Source organism: Oryx dammah, unplaced genomic scaffold (assembly GCF_014754425.2).
Source record: "Oryx dammah isolate SB20612 unplaced genomic scaffold, SCBI_Odam_1.1 HiC_scaffold_25, whole genome shotgun sequence".
NCBI classification, from domain to species: Eukaryota; Metazoa; Chordata; class Mammalia; order Artiodactyla; family Bovidae; genus Oryx; species Oryx dammah.
Window position 1 is genome coordinate 38,359,684 of NW_024070209.1, and position 20,132 is coordinate 38,379,815.

The window sequence follows — 20,132 nt, forward strand, 5'->3', positions numbered from 1 at the left end:
TGCTTGAATTGAATCTCTAATTTTATCATTTTGTTTTGAGTAATGTGATTCATATCTATCTGCATTGAAGTTGAAGTCTGATGTGCATGTATGTGTAAAATATTGTTACAGGTATTTTCTGTGCAATGTTTGTAACATGGACGTCTTCAAATACAGGAACTTAATAGTTAGCCAAAATAAGGAAGGATACCATATTTTTCTTTTTGCAACTGAAGTACGTTATGCAACTTACTAAAAAAAAGTTTTCAAATAAACAAAAGCCTACTCTGTTAACCACTAAATAGAAATTAAGTCTTCAAACTCTAGTTAATGCCTCTTTATAGACTATAGAAAATAGATATCTGGTCTTATTCATAAAGATATTTTACTTTTGGCTTATAATTAAGATTCTGCAATAAAGAATGATGTAGCTTAAATTTATCATTTATTTTTCTTTACCAGTAATGAGCTTTCCAATAAGTAAAATTAATAATATGCAATATAAATATTTACATAAGAAACTGCAGGCAATAAAAATCATATTAAAAACTGAGACAATTCCTTGAAATTTCATCAGCTCCGAAGTATAAAACACTGTCCTCCAATTTATCTCTAATTCCTAACATGTCGCACAGAGTCGGACACGACTGAAGTGATTTAGCATGCATGCATGCATTGGAGAAGGAAATGGCAACCCACTCCAGTATTCTTGCCTGGAAAATCCCAGGGACAGAGGAGCCTGGTGGGCTGCTGTTTATGGGGTCGCACAGAGTTGGACACGACTGAAGTGACTCAGCAGCAGTAGCAGCCTTGACTAAACCTTTTTGAGCCATAAAGTTGGTAGAGTGCTTCAGTCCTGCTTTTGCCACATGGATTTCACAACTTGTCTTAAGTTGTTTTGGTTTCAGAATGATTTATCCACAGGCTGATGAGGCACTCTTATGCAGGGGGCCACACTTTCCTTGGCATGCAGAAAAGCAAAGAAGTAGATGAGAACTTCAAAATATTTACTTGACTTGAGGATGATTGTTTTAGCAGTTGATTTAGCTCCCTCATTACATTTTGCTGTAACTTAGATGAAATGAGTGTGCTTCTCCCAAGCACTTACATATTGCTGATAAGGGGAGGTGGTAGAACTATGCTGGGGGCCAGTGGCAATGAACTTGGTGTTTCCTGTCTCGACTGGGAAACCTCACAAAATGAACAACTGAGGGGAATTTGTGGGAAGGCACACCAGAATGAGGGGCCCTCCCTGCCCTTTGTCTGACAGCTGCTGGTTTATCAACTGGCTTGCTCTTAGCAATAGCATTTGGATACTGTTTAGTATGAACAGCATGCTAAACAAGCTGTTACTTGAGCATAAATCAGGCACTAGCAATCTGAAAGCACTTTAGAAATGGAAAAATGAAGGAGTGGCTTCAAGCCTGTAGTATTGGTATCTACACATACTTCAGAAATGACACACTGCCCTGCTTTCCAAACTGAAACCTGTTTCAGCCCATTGCCTTATTCAATGACAAGTGCAGTTGGAATCAGATCAGTGTAGTGGGTCACAGTGATGTCTTTCCCTGGTTTCTCAACGCAGCTGTGGTAGTATGGCCTAAAAGGAAGGGGAGGGCAAGGAAGAGCTCTTCAGTTTTCTCCAAATTCATTTTCGAATTTTCATATAAAATTTTATCTTAAGAGGAAGATATTATGTTATAATCAGAACACATTAAGTGTCCTCACTTGGCTGATGGATAATGCTGAGAAACTAAAGCACCTTGATTGGGTAACTGGAGGCTCTTGAATATAGAATGCATTTGCTTCTATGAGTTGAGACAGAAATATGTGCGAACATAGCCTCTGGGAAACACATCTTTGGAATATCTCAACATCAAAAAAATGTAGCCTCTTGACATGTTTTGTTTTTAAAAGGCTATCAGTCTAGAGCTGATTTATATCATTTTTCTGTTCTGAAAGCAGTAGTTGAAACAGTGGCTCAGTTTCTCTGAAACTGAGTTTTAAAAATTTTCTTGTAAAGTTTTAAAAATTTCTAAACTTTAATAAACTCCATGGTCATAGTTTGGGAGAAAGAGTTGTAAATCAATGTGAGGAATTAGCCCACTTGAAATACGCCACATTTTTCTTGCTTTAAAATTCAGAACTATTAATTGGAGCCTCACTTCATTTAGCAGAAATTAACTGATTTGAAGTACACTTCTCTCAGGTGCATAATAAATCGAATTTGTGGGCAAATGAGCTTGTTCCAAGGAGTGCTTTAACTTTTCTATGAATATTCATTGAGCATCATCAATAATTTCCTCTAAGTATAAAAAGAATGTGAACTGACTCTGTAAGGTTCTACTTCAGGCTTTTAAGTGTGAATTCTCAGGCCACACCTTTAGGTGTGGCCATCAGCACTGACCGTGGCAATAGAACCAAGGGGTTTAGCAGTGTTACAGTTCAGTGTGGATTATACAGGAGCTTTTAGGAAGAACATTTTTTTAATACTACATCAGTGATTTGATTTAGAAGCTGATGTAGAGAAAAATAACAAACAGCACTCAAGACCAAAGTTTTGTCTTCTTTTGTACTATATAGAGTATTGACATGAAACTTTTCAAGACATTTTGAACAGAATCTTATTCTCAATTCATTTAGGAATAATTTAGAGAGGTAGAATCTAAAATTGTTTAAAAGCATCTCATTCTCAGATGAAAAATGCTTAGTGTTGCTCACATATTTTCATGACTGTGGAGCCATTGCTTCTCTTTGCTTTTGTCAAAGAGCTGTCTCCATAGTCTTGTCCTAAGCACCAGGAACAAATCCAGGCAAGAACTCTGAGGTCAGTAGTGTTCATGTTAAAAGTTCTTATGGGTTCTGACAAGTTTCACCTGTCACTATTATCCTTTTTAGTCATTTTTTCTATAGGCCGTGTCTACATATCATTTGGACTGTTGAGTAATATAATTAATTACATGCCAGTCTTTACATTGGAGCAAGATTTATTGACTATCTCCAAATGGTTGACAGTCAGCTTTATCTTAATGACCAGATTAACTAAATGCATCTAATTATTTTGGACATGAATGAATTCAATTGACTATTAGTGATGCAATAGATTGCTCTTAATGGCCATTTGAAAATCAAGCAGAATTGACTCCAGATAGCTTTCAGAACAATCAACTCTTTTAAAAGATTTTGCCATATACTAACCTACTCTGATATGCAGACATGGAAAAAAACTAAGGTTTTTTTTTTTTTTCTTTCTTTCTTTTTACAAAGTGGAGCTCCTTGATGATTTTTACTCATAACTAACAAACTTTTTTTTCCATGTGAAATTTGCTTTTCTTTTTCAACAAATCCAGGTCTTGGATGTTCAGGAAACTATAGATCGTCAACAGGGTAAAGAGTATGAACATGACCTTAGTGAGACAGAAAAAGCTATAGTCAGAGAAATGTGCAATGTAAGTTTAATGTGCTTTATTGTGTATTCTGTGTTGAAAGCTTCATCATAGCTTAGATTTTGCTTCATGAATAGCTACTTTTAAAATACTGGCCAGATGCCTTTATATTTTTATGTGAAAGTAAAACCAAACCTTGATTTTCCTTAGTAAATGTTATTGCAGTATTTTTTAACACAATAGTCATGTAAAATATGCAGGTGAGCAAGAATCAGCCAATTCTGTGTTCCAGAATGAACTGTGAAAGTTTCTGAACAGTAAATTTCCTTAAATGTTACTAGTTTTGATAAAATAAATCAGTTTCCATTTCATAGTTTTCCTTAAAGAGCAGTGTTTAAAAACCTATGATAAAGAAAACACAGCCTTCTGCAGATTATTTGTAACAATACTTGGGGGAAAAAAAATCACCATCTTAATACTGGGTTGGCCATAAAGTTTGTTCTGTTTTTTCCATAGAAATTGGAATGAACTTCTTAGCCAACCCAATAGGTAATATTTGCTATGTTCTTCATCATATGATGTGTGCTTTATGTCATGCCCAGCAGTATCTCAAAATAGTAAGAGACAGATATGAACTTAAGAGATAGCCACACAGAAATCTACCTGTGAAATCACAGAAATACAGTGGGGGGGATAAAAAAAAAGACATGCTATTTTCACAATGCTTAGCCTATGTAATCATTATTGAGGTTTGGATTTGATTAATCTTAATTTTAATTTTTGAGTAATATGCTTTGGATATATCATTTAATCAAGAATATAATTTGTAGAACTTATTTAAAAACTAAGTAGAATATGATGGGGAAGACATTTGTTAAAAGCAAAATTCATGGTCAGTTCTTTTAAGCTTTGATTTGAATTGGTGTTTCATTGTACTTTTATCCTTTGTTCATTAGGATATCAAAATTGCTTAGAAATACCCTTCAGCCTTAGGCTGTTAGGACCAGGTATCTCCTGTACCTGCCTCCCTGAGGCATCCTAGAATCCAGGAAGTGTTAAATAAGTCCATGGGCATGTAGCACTCTGGCCCCAGCACACGGTCTCTTGCTTGCTTGTGGTGCTTTTCTTTCTTACATATCTGTTGTCTGTTTTCAAATGGTCATTGGTTCTAGATGTCATGATTTCCTAAATGTGTCACTATTTGTCTTCTGTAGCTTTTTGTCTGTTCTTAAGCTTTTCAATTAGAACACCTCCCTCAGATAAATTTTAAAGTTCAAACATTAGGAATTGTAAAACTGGAAGGGACAATAGGAGGTCATACCTTCAGTGGTTCTCAGATTCATATTGAGGCTCCTTCATAATTCAGAAGTCTGGGTTTCGCACCAGATCTTGGGCAATCGGGGTAGAAACTCTCATTTTATACTTGAAGAAACTAAGATTCTGAAATTAAGTTACTTGCCCCAATTGTCCTCTAATGAATAGGGAAGTCAGGCATATACCCAGATTTTCTCTGAGGACCAGCTCTTTTCACTTTCCCAATTGTAGTGAATCTAGGCACTTCCATTTTCTTTCTCAAGAATGAAAATCAATGTATCTTACAGAGGAAACCATCTCTATTGTGCTCAATGCCAGAATTTGTCTAAATAAATACAGGACTGTTTCTTGTCTCTTTTTTGGATGAAATATTTTTCGATATTAGAAAATTTATTTCTTAGAGAAGGGACTCACTAATGAATTGGATCTTGATTAGTTTTGCATTGATCTTGATTTGCCTGTATTTCCAAAAATCCTTCAAAAGGACACACACAGAGGTAATTATTGTTGCCTTCAGAAAGCCAAGAGCTTTTTACCTTTGAAAGTTCTCTAGGGCATCTTTTCTGTTTTTGCCTTTGGTCACCGAAATTTGAGAAACAAAAAAAGTTAATTAGTTCAAATCTGATTGTTAGCACTGTTATATTTGGAAACTATTTAAAAGCCACAAGAAAAAAAAGTATTGATTTAAAATATTTGTGTCACTATTGTAAGTTATATCCACATCAAGAACACATAGCAAATATTGGAGAATAAACAAAAATACAGTTTGTGGGACAGTTTCAAAATTTCTAAGCAATAATGTATATAAGATTATGAAACCTATTAAGAGGAACTATGGGCTTTTACAATAACGTTACAGAAATGTAAAGCTATCTCATAATGTGAGATCAGTTAAAAGACTCAGGTTTATATCCATCTCTGGTATTCTTTCTGGAAATAGGTTAACATCTATACAGGCTTCCATTTTATAGATGTTAACAACCTTTCTTCACAGCACCATCATTTTGATTAATAAGCATGTAGTGCTTCTAGTCTCTTGCAAGCTCTACCACAAAAATATATTGTTCTCTAAGAAACAGTATATTATCTATCTTTTTGTAGTAATAGTTTTATCTTAGGTTTCTCTGTTTGGCCCTTGTCAGTTCCCTGAGAGCAGCTGAGATACTTGACTGGTCCTCCATCTTAGTAACCATCTCAGATACCCAACCATTCAGCTCTCTTACTTATTTAACAAGTTGCTACTCTGTGTCTGTCTTAGTGTCTTTGGCTTATTTCAAAGTTCTGTCTTCTCTGAGTTTCCTTTCACCACGTAATTTCAGGGTTAAGGCCCATTACATTCTACATTTGAATACTTGAGGAGGGAGTTGTATACAACACTGTGGAGTTGTAATCATCTAATGACTTTTTTTCCTGATCATTTGAATCTATCCTTTGCTTTTAAACAAGACATTGAAGCATTCTGGGTAGATGTAATACCATTTAAGGGCTAGAAAGGGAAAGTCCATAGTGTCCGTTGGCTTCCTGATTCAGAATTGTCCCTCTTCAGTCAGTGTATTGAGAAAGGACACTTCCCTAAGTCCCTTGGGTGCAGCCTGAACCATTCACTGCTATATATGCTCAGTTGTGTCTGACTCTTTGCAACCTCATGGACTGTAGTTAGCCAGGCTTCTCTATCCATAGGATTTCCCAGGCACAAATATTGGAATGGGTAGCCATTTCCTTCTTCAGGGGATCTTCCTGACCCAGGGATCAAATCTAGGTCTCCCGAATTACAGATGGATTTTTTACCATCTAAGCTACTAGGAAATTCCTTCCCAAATATTAAAGGACCATAACTACAGCTCCCTTCAAATATGACAGGACATCTCTACCACATAGTGTGTCTCTCACACCCAGAGATGAATAGTTCCATAGGTTTCAAAATGAAGGTAGACAGACCCCTACATGCTTATGTGTTACTTTGACTAGAAATCTGCTTCTCTGGAATATCTGCTCTTTTAAAAGAGAAAACAAAGAAGTATTGATGAACCAGCTGCTTTATGTTCATGCTGCTGCTACTGCTAAGTCACTTCAGTTGTGTCCGATTCTTTGCGACCACATAGATGGCAGCCCAGCAGGCTCCCCTGTCCCTGGGATTCTCCAGACAAGAACACTGGAGTGGGTTGCCATTTCCTTCTCCAATGCATGAAAGTGAAAAGTGAAAGTGAAGTCGCTCAGTCGTGTCTGACCCTCAGCGACCCTGTGCACTGCAACCTACCAGGCTCCTCCGTCCATGGGATTTTCCAGGCAGGAGTAGTGGAGTAGGGTGCCATTGCCTTCTAGAGCAATGTAAATTTCTGTGGAAGTAATCAATCTGATCATAATCCTAACAGTGAAACACTAAGAGAGTTATTTATGACTGTTACTATGTGGTTTCTTAATGTAGTATATTGGTATGTCATTGTTGGATTCGGTGGTTTTACTTGTTATTAATCTCACCCTTTGCTATTGTCCCTTTAAAATAGCCTGATTTTTAACATATTGTTTTTAGTGACACTTGAATTTATTCTTATCTTTTCCCTGCATCTGAATGCTTTCTATTGTGGTAATCTGAGATATACTATTGGGTAGCTAAGATTTATGATAACTAAGGCCCCCATTTGGAGAAGGCAATGGCACCCCACTCCAGTACTCTTGCCTGGAAAATCCCACGGATGGAGGAGCCTGGTAGGCTGCAGTCCATGGGGTCGCTAAGAGTCGGACATGATTGAGCGACTTTGCTTTCACTTTTCACTTTCATGCATTGGAGAAGGACATGGCAACCCACTCCAGTGTTCTTGCCTGGAGAATCCCAGGGATGGGGAGCCTGGTGGGCTACCATCTCTGGGGTCGCACAGAGTCGGACACGACTGACGTGACTTAGCAGCAGCAGCAGCAGCAGCAGCAGCAGCGAGGGCCCCATTCGACAGGGAAAACAAGGGAAATCTCCTAGTGACCCTAAGGCTACTAGCTCAGGACTTTAAACCACTACAGACAGCGAAGGAGCTTTTGTTCTTAGTTATTTAACATTTTGGTATTCCTCATTTTAGATGTATAATATAGGAACCAGGATGATTTTGCTCATGTATTCTTAACTACACATTAGAATCATGTTGACAGATTAAAAAAAAAATAGACAACCCTACCTGTTTAAGAGTAATTCCTAGTGGACAGCCAGAGTTGAGGACCACTCTCATAACCAGTGTGAGTTGGCATATCATTTTGTAATTTTGACCCTGATTGCTAAAGAAGCATGGCACTCCTGTCTCTTGAGCAGTTCTCATGATTTAGAAACTTGCATCACATTTCATTTTATTTTTGAGCTCATTCATGTGAATATTTTGTCTCTTGTCTTATATTCCTTTGTCCTTCTCATAGATTTCCCCCTTTAAAAAAAAAAAAAAATACACACTCCTTGGTGGAACAGGACAATTAAGATGCTTACTCTTTTTCTTCTTTTTCTTAAGGTTGTATGGAGGAAACTTGGAGATGCTGCAGGTTCGTGTCCTGGAATTAGGCAACATTTGTCTGGAAACCAGTACAAGGGACCCATGTGAGATGTACTCTCAAACATGACATCACCACTGCCAGAGAGATAAGAGAGGCAAGAGTGGATTTCCACAGACCTGGAGTAATTGTACATTGCACATATTTTCCCTCTATAAAATTTAGTATGGCTGAAGTTGTATTTTTTGTCTCTCACTTTGATGTTCACTACAGTCCATCTCAAACAAGGTAGCTTTGAAAATCACCATTTTGGTTCCAATATTTTCATTAGAACTAAAATGTTTTTGACTCTTCAGATCTAAGATTGTAATGGGGAAACCTGCATGATTGGAAGAGTCCAGTAGAGCCTCAGTGGTTTTGATAGAATCGAATCATTGCATATCATGGTGGGAGTGTTCTACCATGTTGTTGAAGATAACGAGTGGTTTCCAGCTTCCCAAGTTGGAGAGTTGGTCACCTATTATATTTTAGTCAATAAAATGCTAGTTCCTGATGCATAATTAATTTGGATGCAAGATAAGGTTAGGTTTCTTGGATTTTGTTTTGACTTTTGAGGTACTAAAAATACCACATCAGTTTTCCTTACCAGCTAGAAGGGTAGCAGGACTTTGTCGAGTACATTGTCAGAGTGCCATTTACTTAAATTGATCGAAGTAAATACATCTTTTCTTTTCATTTTAATGTATTATTCATGAAGACACATCTTGGGGACATATCAACCTCCATCTTCAGTGTATTCATTAATGTTAATATTTACAATTTCAATTAAAGAACAAGCAAACAATTTTTCTAAGTGTTTCCAGCTGTGAGATGTCAATTTCTACAATTTAGTTTCTAGACATGCTGTTATATTTAATAAACTTTCTGTAAACTTTAAAATATTGCACTGCATTTATGGAAAAAGCTTTCTTAGCCTACAGCAGCTATCTTAACGTTTTATGAAATTGACGCATGTCCTTCATTATTGAAGCTAAAAGCTCTTGTTCAGATTGCTTGAGATTTGAAAAGGAGGTGTGCTAGCTTTAGTTTTTCCTTATTTTTGGTATATATATATATATAAAATAATAGACTGTGTGTATTGGAAATGCTATGATAGGTATTTTGTGTTTATTCAAATGCAATGATAGTTTCTTGTATGAATGTGCAAGAGGCCTGTGACCGAATGCTAAGTTTATATTGAAATATAAAATTATAAAAGTAGGAATGCAACGATTCCCAGTTTTCTTCTAAATTACTCAGATTTGATTCATAGCAGATATTCTGTTGCTCTTGTTTTTAAATGGGCTCATTACACATGTATTAATTGTCATTGGTGAAGGAATTGTTATACTTTTTTGAATGTTATTGTGATGAAAAGGCAATCCTATTCTCAGAAAATATTTATGAATTAATTTGTTATAGAATTACCTTTCTAATTATTGTAATTGGGTTACTATTTAAGCTTTTCTTTTAAAACATTATATATTTTAAGACTATGATTACTCTATAAAGGAAAATTGCTTGCTATATTTACACCTTTTCTTGAAAAGCTTTCATCCTTAAATTGTTGTATTCCTACACTCTGAAGACATTTTAAAAAAGTTTTGTGCCTGCAGTAGAGTCTGCAGAAGCTAATACAAGGAACACTGGTCTTTTGACAAAATACTTGTGTAAATTTTGATACTGTATTAAAACTATTTTTTTAAAGTTCTAAAGTTAAAATTGAGTATCAAGTATATGTGTTCATCTTAGCAATGGTAATAAATTATTTAATCCCAGTGTTTTTTTCCTTCAAAATGTTTTCCCTAAATTGAGATTTTTCACAGTTGCTAAGTATCATATTGCTCATGTATGATGACAGTAATGATAGTAATATAAAACAAAAGCATGTTTAAATATGCTCTTAAAGAGGGATTTCATATTTAGAGATTCCTTAATTCACTATTTTTTTAGTATAATGTAGTTTAAAAGTTTAGAATGATATTTAAGAATATTTAAAAATTAGGTATCTTTTACTTTTAATTCATATAGATTAATATTAAACCTCCATTATTTATTATTAAAATATTAGTAGTCAGAAGGATATAAACTAGAAGGGAAGTATTAAAGAAATGGAAAACTTGGTGTCTCTAAGAGACTTCTGCATTTTTGAGGAAAGAATGACTTAAGACGCAAGTCAGAGGACAGATATACTTCTTGGAAATCACTGTGGAACAAGGCTTCTTACCCTTAGCATTAGTCCCTACTTTAAATGGCATAGTAGATGGACAGCTCAGGGTCTGAATCTTGCTACCGCCCAAAATTTTTATCAGTAAAACTGAGTGATACCCTTCTTTTATGTGACCAGATTACTTATCTCATTTTCCCTGGAAAAAAAAGGTTAATTTACATATCTTGGTAGGTTACGTTTACCAGCCTTGAAGCTGTCAGTCTATCAGAATCTAAGCTTTTTTAAATTCATGCTTTATAAGTTTCTAGCACATGCTAAATGCACTAAAGAATATTTAGATCGTGTGTGGCATCCAGCAAAATACTGACAATCTTATTCTTTAATTCAATGAACTTTTAAAGAATGTCTACCACTATCACATGAATAAACATATTTTGGTTCCTTACTCTGGATGTGACTGTTCAGGAAATACATGGAACCATAGTATCTTGGGTACTAGTAAGAGCTTCCTTTATCCTGAGATCTAGATAAGTTTCCCTCAAATACCCATTTTTGTGATCTTGAGGGAGTGCTACATTTCCTCGTGACTTCTCATTTCCAGAGTTTTCACTCTATGGCAAGCCTTCTGTTGCCTCATCCTCTTTCACCTCAAAGACAAACTGATTCTGTTAGAAATCCTGTCACCCATTCCCGGAAAGAATCTGCCTACTTCAAGCTGGCTTATGGAGGTAAATTCCCAACAAGCTCAAGATCCTTCTATGAGGAATTCATATATTTACTTCTGAAAGAAAAAATTTTCCATCTCATTATACAATTAAAGGACAATATATCAGACTGAACCATATGAGATTACCAATATTTGACCATCTCTGGATTGTAAAAACAGCAATTTCATTGGTACAACGTTGTATGATTAGTAGATGTTTGGTGGGATTAAATGCAGTACAAGTTAGTGTTAGCATGTTGAGCTGGAGCAGTATGCTTTACTAAGTGCAGCATTGAATAAAAGGCCTTTGGCTTAGTGAGGCTGACTTTAGGGCAGCAAGTTCGGTATGTGACTATTATTAGCTTTGTGCATTTGAACAGCTTAACTTTATGGAGCCTCAATGTCCGGACATGCCTCATGGAGACAACATCTGAGTTACTCTAAGCTTCTTAGTAGTCTTCCTAGTTCCAAAGTTCAATGATCTTGACAGTTCACAGAAATAATGGTGAGTCCTTTAAGATACTAGAGCCTAGACCTGTGAGCAATTTATACCATTAGGCTGGGGGAAGGGCCCCCATCAACAATGAAGGGACAGTCTGCCACACAGAGATTCTAGCTGCACATATGTATTTTCAGGTTCTGTCCTTTACATCTCATTCAGCCTGCCACAGGCCCTGTCGTGACCAATCACAGAATGTGATTTTGGAAATGCAGAAAAGGGGCATTTGTCTGATTCTCACATGGGAAGAGTATGTTTGAAAAACAATTTACACAACCATTTAATTCTTTATTTTTCATGCCACCACAGAAATGTTTGAGAATACTTTCACTTCAAAATGGCAGAATGAGTACATACTACAGCTTCTCCGTCTTGCCTTGACCCCTAAAAATGATGGAAAAGATACTTAATAAACTCATAATTCCAGTAGAACATGAAAAAATAGTGTACTCCATAGATCCTCAATTATGATGAATTCTTGAAAGAAGGGAAACAAAACATTATCTCATTGAAGAATGGATCCAAAATTCAAAATACATGATGGAGGGTATTGTTTAAGGAGTCATGGCTTCAAGGATGTTAAACAAGGAAGAATTTGATACACCCGTGGATAATTGGCAGTAGTCAGTCATTTTGACTCCTGCGTGTAACCTCTCCCTCCCTAGCTCTGGCAGAGAACAAATGAGATAGTTACTCCCAGGCCAGAATAGAGGAGAAACATGATTGAATCAGACACAGTGCAAAGTTTTTGGATTGGTAACACCCAGTAGAAAAGGGACCCTCTGTGTTCAGATCCTTAGCTAATGATACATCTTGCCTAAAAGATTGTCCCACCACTCCTTTGCACTTAAAGAGGCTAAAGTATCTGCCACACCCAGCATCCTTACCTCTTCTTCCAGCAAGTGGAGAATAAACATAGCAGGCTAATATGGAAATTTCAATACTAAGATGCATATACCACCAAACACTACCCAACATTTCTCTCACTTCCTTCCATTTCCTTCTTCCTTCTCTTTCCTAGTTGTTTAGTTGCCCTATTTTATGAGGTTAAATGTTAAAGGTACCACAAAACCATTTGGAAGCAAGGAGCAATCATAAGTGAAGCATAGTCTCATTTCACTGAAATTTCAGAATGTCTCTGAAAAACACAAGAGCCTCTTATTTTGTGGAAATGTTTCTCAGTTTTGATTCCCAAGTTATAATTCCATTTGGTCCTATTACCAAGAAGGCTTTCATTTTCTATTCTAGGACCATTAGTTTTCTAGATCCTATTCTAAAGTGACAGCACACAATATACACCACTGTAATTGCCATGGCAACAGGATTCATATGCTAATCAGGAATACAGGTTTAAAGAAACACAAAGGGTCTGAAATTGGCCTTTGATTCTATGGGCCATTTTTGTGTCTGGGCCAACCTGCATGGGCTTAATATAGCATTATACAAAATCTGTTTTCCCTTTTCAAATATCTGGATTAGGTAACAATGAGTTTCTGACAGTCCAGATAACAGCCTTTAGGGAGGGCTTTGTTCTGTCTTTTTTAACCATCATCATTCACCAGGTTCAGTCTAGCCCTACCACTCAACAGTGACCATACTGACTGGCTACCCAAGATTCATTTTTCTCTTTTTCCTAAGACAGTTCTCCTTTGCTTTAGAAGGACACTGCCCAAAAGAATGAGGAGAAGCTGTTTGCAATTCTATCACTGAACCTTGGTTATTCTAAAGCCTAGACTCAGAGTTCATCTTGGTACTGTCATCCTAGTTGCCAGTAATTGGTTTAGGAAGCCCAGCATCAGCCCATCATACACAGCATTCCTATGGCCCAGCTGTGGCAATGTGATCCAACAGGGTTCATCTAAGTTTTACTGGGGAAGAAGTTTTTCTTTTTAGATGTATAAGGAAGAGTTGTCTGTTGCATGAAACCATACTGACTCTCATTGAGAAGTCATCCTGAGGAGAAAGCATGCATACAGGAGAGGGTAGGGCCAAGAGAACTGTGAAGAAGGGAGCTGAAACATGGATTATACCCTGTCTGGACTCTACCCTAATTTTGGACTCTTAGAGATTAAATTTTTCCATACTGTTTTTGATTTGGGATTCTGTTACTAATATTGTACACTTTAAATGTTATAAATTGAATACCTGGTCTCCTGATATGGAAAATTGCAAGATGAATAGTCTACGATGATGGCTTAGCTGTATTGGGAAGGACAAAGAGTGTGTTCAAACAACTGATTCCTCTAAGTGCTGTCACAAAAAAGAGACTCTATGTTATCTTTATGTCGTAGAATAAAAATTAGCAGAAAGGAGGTCAACATGGTGGAATAAGATGATGTGGAAGTTATCTCTTCCCACAAACACATCAAAAATATATCTACTTGTGGAGTAATTTATGAAAAACTAACTGGAAATGGGCAGAAGGTCTCCTATAAAAGCAATGCTGTAAGAAAGATACAGACATATTTGGGTAGGATGGGAAGAAAAGCGCTGAGCCAGGATCTGTCCATCTGGAAGGGGACCAAGAGGAAAAGGGAGACTGCACATGTGAACACTCACCCCGGGGAGTGAGTGGCTCAAAGGCACAGACTGGGTATCCCAGGCCTGGGGTCCTGTGTATAGCAGACAAACCCATTTGACTGATTAGAAAAGGATTAGGACAGATAGAAAGACTATAGAAGTCTGGACTCTACTCCTGAGGCGGGTACAGGTACTAGTTTGCCCCCAGGCATGGCAGAGAGAGGTCCCCAGTCCAAGCCAAGTGAATGCTCTGGCCCTGCCCACTGCATGCCATAGTCTAGCACTAGATCTAAGGTGGTTGCAACAGGGGAAAAGATGTACCATGTGCTATATCTGAGCAGAGCCCCACATGCCTACAGAGGCAGATCACTGGGCCTCTGTGAGCATACCAACTCTGCTTCAGCAGTGTCCTCCTTTGGTACAAAGGTCCCAGTGTGGGGAGAAGGAAAAACACACAATTGAAGGGAATGGAGCTAGCTTGAGCCAAACCTTCAAGTATTCTATTCCAGCAACTTGAGAGGAGACCCCCAACCTGACAGGGCAGTGATGGCCACTGAGCAGAGAGCAAGTCCTGCCTCACACCCCTATCAGACTCTAGCTCCTCTATCAGCAGCTGCACCTCCTGCCAAAGTGATAGCTGCCAGCACTCCCTGAGGAAAGACATGACTGGCACCCACATCAAATTGATCCCTGTCATCAAAGGGGTTGAACACATGCTATTTACACAGGTACATTCCCACATAAGATCACTCCTTCAAGACCAAAATAGGTAACTGTTTCACCTAAATTCATAGAGACAGAGAGAGTTAAATAGAAGAAAAGACGAGCTACTCTCAACTGAAAGACCAAGAGAAAACTTCTGAAAAAAATAATGAAACAGAGTGTAACCTACCAGACAGATAATTCAAAATATTGGTAATAATAAGGCTGAGTGAATTAGGGGAGAAAATTGATGTAAACGAAGTTAATTTTTCATGAAGACTCAGAAGTTATAAAGAAGTAGCACACACAAAATAGATAATTAAATATTTGAGATAAAAAGCATGCTAAGAGCAACAAATAGCTGACTAAACGTCACAGAAGAAGGCATAAATGATCTGGAAGATAGATTAATGGAAAACATTCAATCAGAACAGCAGACAAAAATATGTGAGTACAATGTATGAAATATCTGGGAGACTATCAAAGGTGCCAACATAGGGGTTACAGGAAGAAAGAAAAAAAAAAAGGATTTCGAGAAACTGTTTGAAGAAATTATGGCTGAAAACTTTCCAAACCTAAAGAAGGAAAGAAAGATTCAGACAGGAAGCACAGAGGGTCCCAGTCAAGATGAGCCCAAACAGGTCAACACTGAGGCATATCATAATTAAAACGGCAAAAGTTAAAGATAAAAACACACGACAGTACAAAAAAAATCTTCATGACCCAGGTAACTAGGATGGTGTGATCCCTCACCCTAGAGCCAGACATCCTGGAATGCCAAGTCAAGTGGGCCTCAGGAAGCATCACTACAAACAAAGCTAGTGGATGTGATGGAATTCCAGCTGAGCTATTTCAAATCCTAAAAGATGGTGCTGTGAAAGTGCTGCACTCAATATGCCAGCAAGTCTGGAAAACTCAGCAGTGGCCACAGGACTGGAAAAGGTCCGTTTTCATTCCAATCTCAAAGAAAGGCAATGCCAAAGAATGTTCAAACTACTGCACAATTGTACTCATCTCGCACGCTAGCAAAGTAATGCTCAAAATTCTCCAAAGCCAGGCTTCAGCAATATGTGAACTGTGAACTTCCAGAATTCAAGCTGGATTTAGAAAAGGAAGAGGGACCAGAGATCAAATTGCCAACATCACTGGATCATCGAAAATGCAATAGAGTTCCAGAAAAACATCTGCTTCTGCTTTATTGACTATGCCAAACCCTTTGACTGTGTGGATCACCACAGACTGAAAATTCTTCAAGAGATGGGAATACCAGACCACCTGACCTGCCTCTGGAGAAATCTGTATGCAGGTCAGGAAGGAACAGTTAGAACTCAACATGAACAACAGACTGGTTCCAAATAGGGAAAGGAGTATGTCAAGGCTTTATATTGCCACCCTGCTTATTTAACTTATACGCAGAGTACATCATGCGAAATGCTGGGCTTGATGAAGCACAAGCTGAAAAAAAAGATTGCTGGGAGAAATATCAATAACCTTAGATATGCAGATGACACCACCCTTATGGCAGAAAGTGAAAAAGAACTAAAGAGCCTCTTGATGGAAGTGAAAGAGGAGAGTGAAAAAGTTGGCTTAAAACTCAACATTCAGAAAACTAAGATCATGGCATCTCTTCATGGCAAATAGATGGGCAAACAGTGGAAGTAGTGACAGACTTTTTATTTTCTTGGGCTCCAAAATCACTGCAGATGGTGACTGCTGCCATGAAATTAAATGACGCTTGCTCCTTGGAAGAAAAGCTATGAACAACCTAGACAGCATATTAAAAAGCAGAGATATTACTTTCCCCAAAATGGTCTGTCTAGTCAAAGCTAAGGTTTTTCCAGTCGTCATGTATGGATGTGAGAGTGAGTGAAGTCTTTCAGTCGTGTCCAACTCTTTGTGACCCCATGGACTGTAGCCTACCAGGCTTCTCCGTCCATGAGATTTTCCAGGCAAGAGTACTGGAGTGGGTTGCCATTTCCTTCTCCAGGGGATCTTCCCGACCCAGGGATCGAACCTGGGTCTCTTGCATTGTAGACAGGCACTTTACCCTCTGAGCCACCAGGGAAGCCCTCTGGATGTGAGAGGTGGACTATAAAGAAAGTTGAGCGCCAAAGAATTGATGCTTTTGGACTGTGGTGTTGGAGAAGACTCTTGAGAGTGTCTTGGACTGCAAGGAGATCCAACCAGTCAATCCTAGATTAAATCAGCCCTGAATATTCATTGGAAGGACTGATGTTGAAGCTGAAACTCCAGTCCTTTGGCCAACTGATGAGAAGAACCAACTCATTTGAAAAGACTGTGATGCTGAGAAAGATTGAAGGTGGGAGGAAAAGGGGAAGACAGAGGATGCGATGGTTAGATGGCATCACCAATGTGATGCATATGAGTTTGAGTAAGCTCCAGGAGTTGGTGATGGACAGGGAAGCCTGGTATGCTGCAGTCCAAGCCGGACATGACTGAGTGACTGAACTGAACTGAAAGACAAAAAGAGAATAAAAGCAGCAAGAGAAAAAGTTATACAAGGGAATTCCCATAAGGCTATCAGCTGATTTTTCTAAGGAAACTCTACTGGCCAGAAGGGAGTGGCATGATATATTCAAACTCCTGAAAGAGAAAAAGCTGCAACCTAGCGTACTCTTCCCAGGAAGATTATTAAATATTTAGAAAATAAGGAGAGAGAAAGAACTCAGTCAGTTCAGTCACTCAGTCGTGTCCAACTCTTTGCGACCCCATGGACTGCAGCAGGAGACAAGCAAAATCTAAAGGAATTTTCCCGTACTAAACCTACCCTAAAAGGAATACTGAAGCACATTCTCTAAATAGAAAAGAATCAAGAGTCTACAGAACAGGGAAAATCTCAATACGAAAGACAGATATATAGTAAGGATTGAAGGTTACTTAAATAAGCCAGTATATTGATTAAAAGACAAAGACTTGTAAAAGCAACTATAACAATGATACAGTTAAGGGATAAGCTTAAGGTAGAAAATGTAATATTAGAAAGAAATGGGGAAGGAAAGTAAAAATTGTAGATCTTTTGGAATGTATTTGAGCTTAAATGAATATCAGTTTAAATCAAGTAGATATAGGTCAACAATAAGAACCTCATAGTAACCACAAATCAAAAACCTACAAGAGACATGAAAAATAAAAAGGAAACCAATCACGCTGCAACATATAATCAAAGCACAAAAGAAACAGAAATGAACAGAGAATGACTACAAAAATAGCCAGAAAACAATGGTTAAAATGGCAATAAGTACATACCTATCCATAATTATAAATATCAACAAACTAAATGATCCAATGAAAAGACATAGTAGCAGATTAGATTTAAAAAACAAAATAAGAACCTGCAATATGCACACTTCAATGCAAAAGACATATACACACAAACTGAGAGGATGGAAAAAAGAAAGTTTCTATGGAAACTCCCAAGAAAGCAGAGATAGCAATAGTCATATCAGACAAAATAGACTTTAAAATAAGGATGATAATTAAGGACAAATAAGGCTGTTATATATTGATAGAATAATGCAATAAGAGGATATTATAATATCCATTAACATCAGTTCAGTTCAGTTCAGTCGCTCAGTTGTGTCTGACTCTTTGCCGCTCCATGAATTGCAGCACACCAGGCCTCTCTGTCCATCACCAACTCCCGAAGTCTACCCAAACCCATGTCCATCGAGTTGGTGGTGCCATCCAGCCATCTCATCCTCTGTCGTCCCCTTCTCCTCCTGCCCCCAATCCCTCCCAGCATCAGAGTCTTTTCCAATGAGTCAACTCTTCACATGAGGTGGCCAAAGTTTCAGCTTCAGCATCAGTCCTTCCAATGAACACCCAGGGTGGATCTCCTTCAGAATGGACTGGTTGGATCTCCTTGCAGTCCAAGGGACTCTCAAGAGTCTTCTCCAACACCACAGTTCAAAAGCATAAATTCTTCGGCACTCACCTTTCTTCACAGTCCAACTCTCGCATCCGTACATGACCACTGGAGAAACCACAGCCTTGACTAGACGGAACTTCGTTGGCAAAGTAATGTCTCTGCTTTTGAATATACTATCTAGGTTGGTCATAACTTTCCTTCCCAGGAGTAAGCGTCTTTTAATTTCATGGCTGCAATCACCATCTACAGTGATTTTGGAGCCCAGAAAAATAAAGTCAGCCACTGTTTCCACTGTTTCCCCATCTATTTCCCATGAAGTGATGGGACCAGATGCCATGATCTTTGGTGCATTTAAGTATATAAAGTAAATACTAACAGACTTCAAGGGAGAAACTGACAGAAGTGCAATTATAGTGGGGAATTTTAACTGTAGCACAGACAGCTCATCCAGATGGGAAAATCAAGACAAGACTAGTAATAAATGACACAATAGATGAGTTGGATTTAATTTATATCTACAGGGTATTACATCCAAACAGAGCATAATACACATTCAAGTGCACATGGAACATTCTCCAGGAAAGGCACATAGTAGGCCATAAAACAGTTCAATTGAATAGGATAGAAACAAACTGAATAGGATAGAAATTATATCAAGCACTATTTCTTACCTTAATAGTACAAAATTAGAACTCAACTACAGAAGCAAAAATGAGAAAAGGAGAATCACGTGGACACTAAAGAACATGCTACTAAAAAACTAATGTTTCTAGGACAAAAACAGAAATACATTTCAATGGAACAGAATAAGAAGTCCAGAGATAATCCCACACACCTATTGTGGTCTGTCAACTAATCTATGACAAAGGAGGCAAGAATATACAATGGAGAAAAGACAGTCTCTTCAGTAAGTGATGGTGGCAAAACTGGACAGCTACATGTAAAATAATAAAATTAGGATATTTCCTAACACTATACACAACAATAAACTCAAAATGGACTAAAGACCTAAATATAAGGCCAGATATTATAAAACTCTTAGAGGGAAACATAAGCATAGCACTCTCTGATATAAATAATAGCAACATCTTTTTTGATCCACCTCAAAGAGCAATAAAAATAAAAACAAACAAATGGACCTAATTAAACTTAAAAGCCTTTTCACAGCAAAGGAAATATGAACGAAATGACAGGTCTCAGAATGGGAGAAAATATTTGCAAACAAAACAATTGACAAGGGATTAATCTCCAAAATATACAAACAGCTCATGTAGTTCAATATCAAAAAACAAGCAACATAATCAGAAAATGGACAGAAGATCTAAATAGATACTTTTCCAAAGAAGACATACAGATGGCCAAAAAATATATGAAAAGATGTTCAACATCACTAATTATTAGAGAAATGCAAATCAGATGAGGCACACCTTACAAAAAAGTATCACGTTTTTTACAGGCAACAA

General features: G+C 37.6%; 1 protein-coding gene across 6 annotated transcripts in view; it reads left to right on the forward strand.

Annotated features, from left to right (window-relative positions):
- Nucleotides 1-13,646, forward strand: part of CCDC85A (coiled-coil domain containing 85A) — a 224,331-nt gene extending 210,685 nt beyond the window's left edge. For 4 of the 6 annotated variants that reach the window (XM_040224876.1, XM_040224877.1, XM_040224878.1 and 1 more), the window contains one exon: nucleotides 8,165-13,646. In XM_040224876.1, the coding sequence (XP_040080810.1) occupies nucleotides 8,165-8,254 (90 nt within the window). In that variant the 3' untranslated portion in view covers nucleotides 8,255-13,646. Of the gene's footprint in view, nucleotides 1-3,329; nucleotides 3,429-8,164 lie in introns of all 6 variants that reach the window. The other 2 variants (XM_040224880.1, XM_040224881.1) reach the window with 1 other exon arrangement.
- The last annotated feature ends 6,486 nt before the right edge of the window (nucleotides 13,647-20,132 follow it).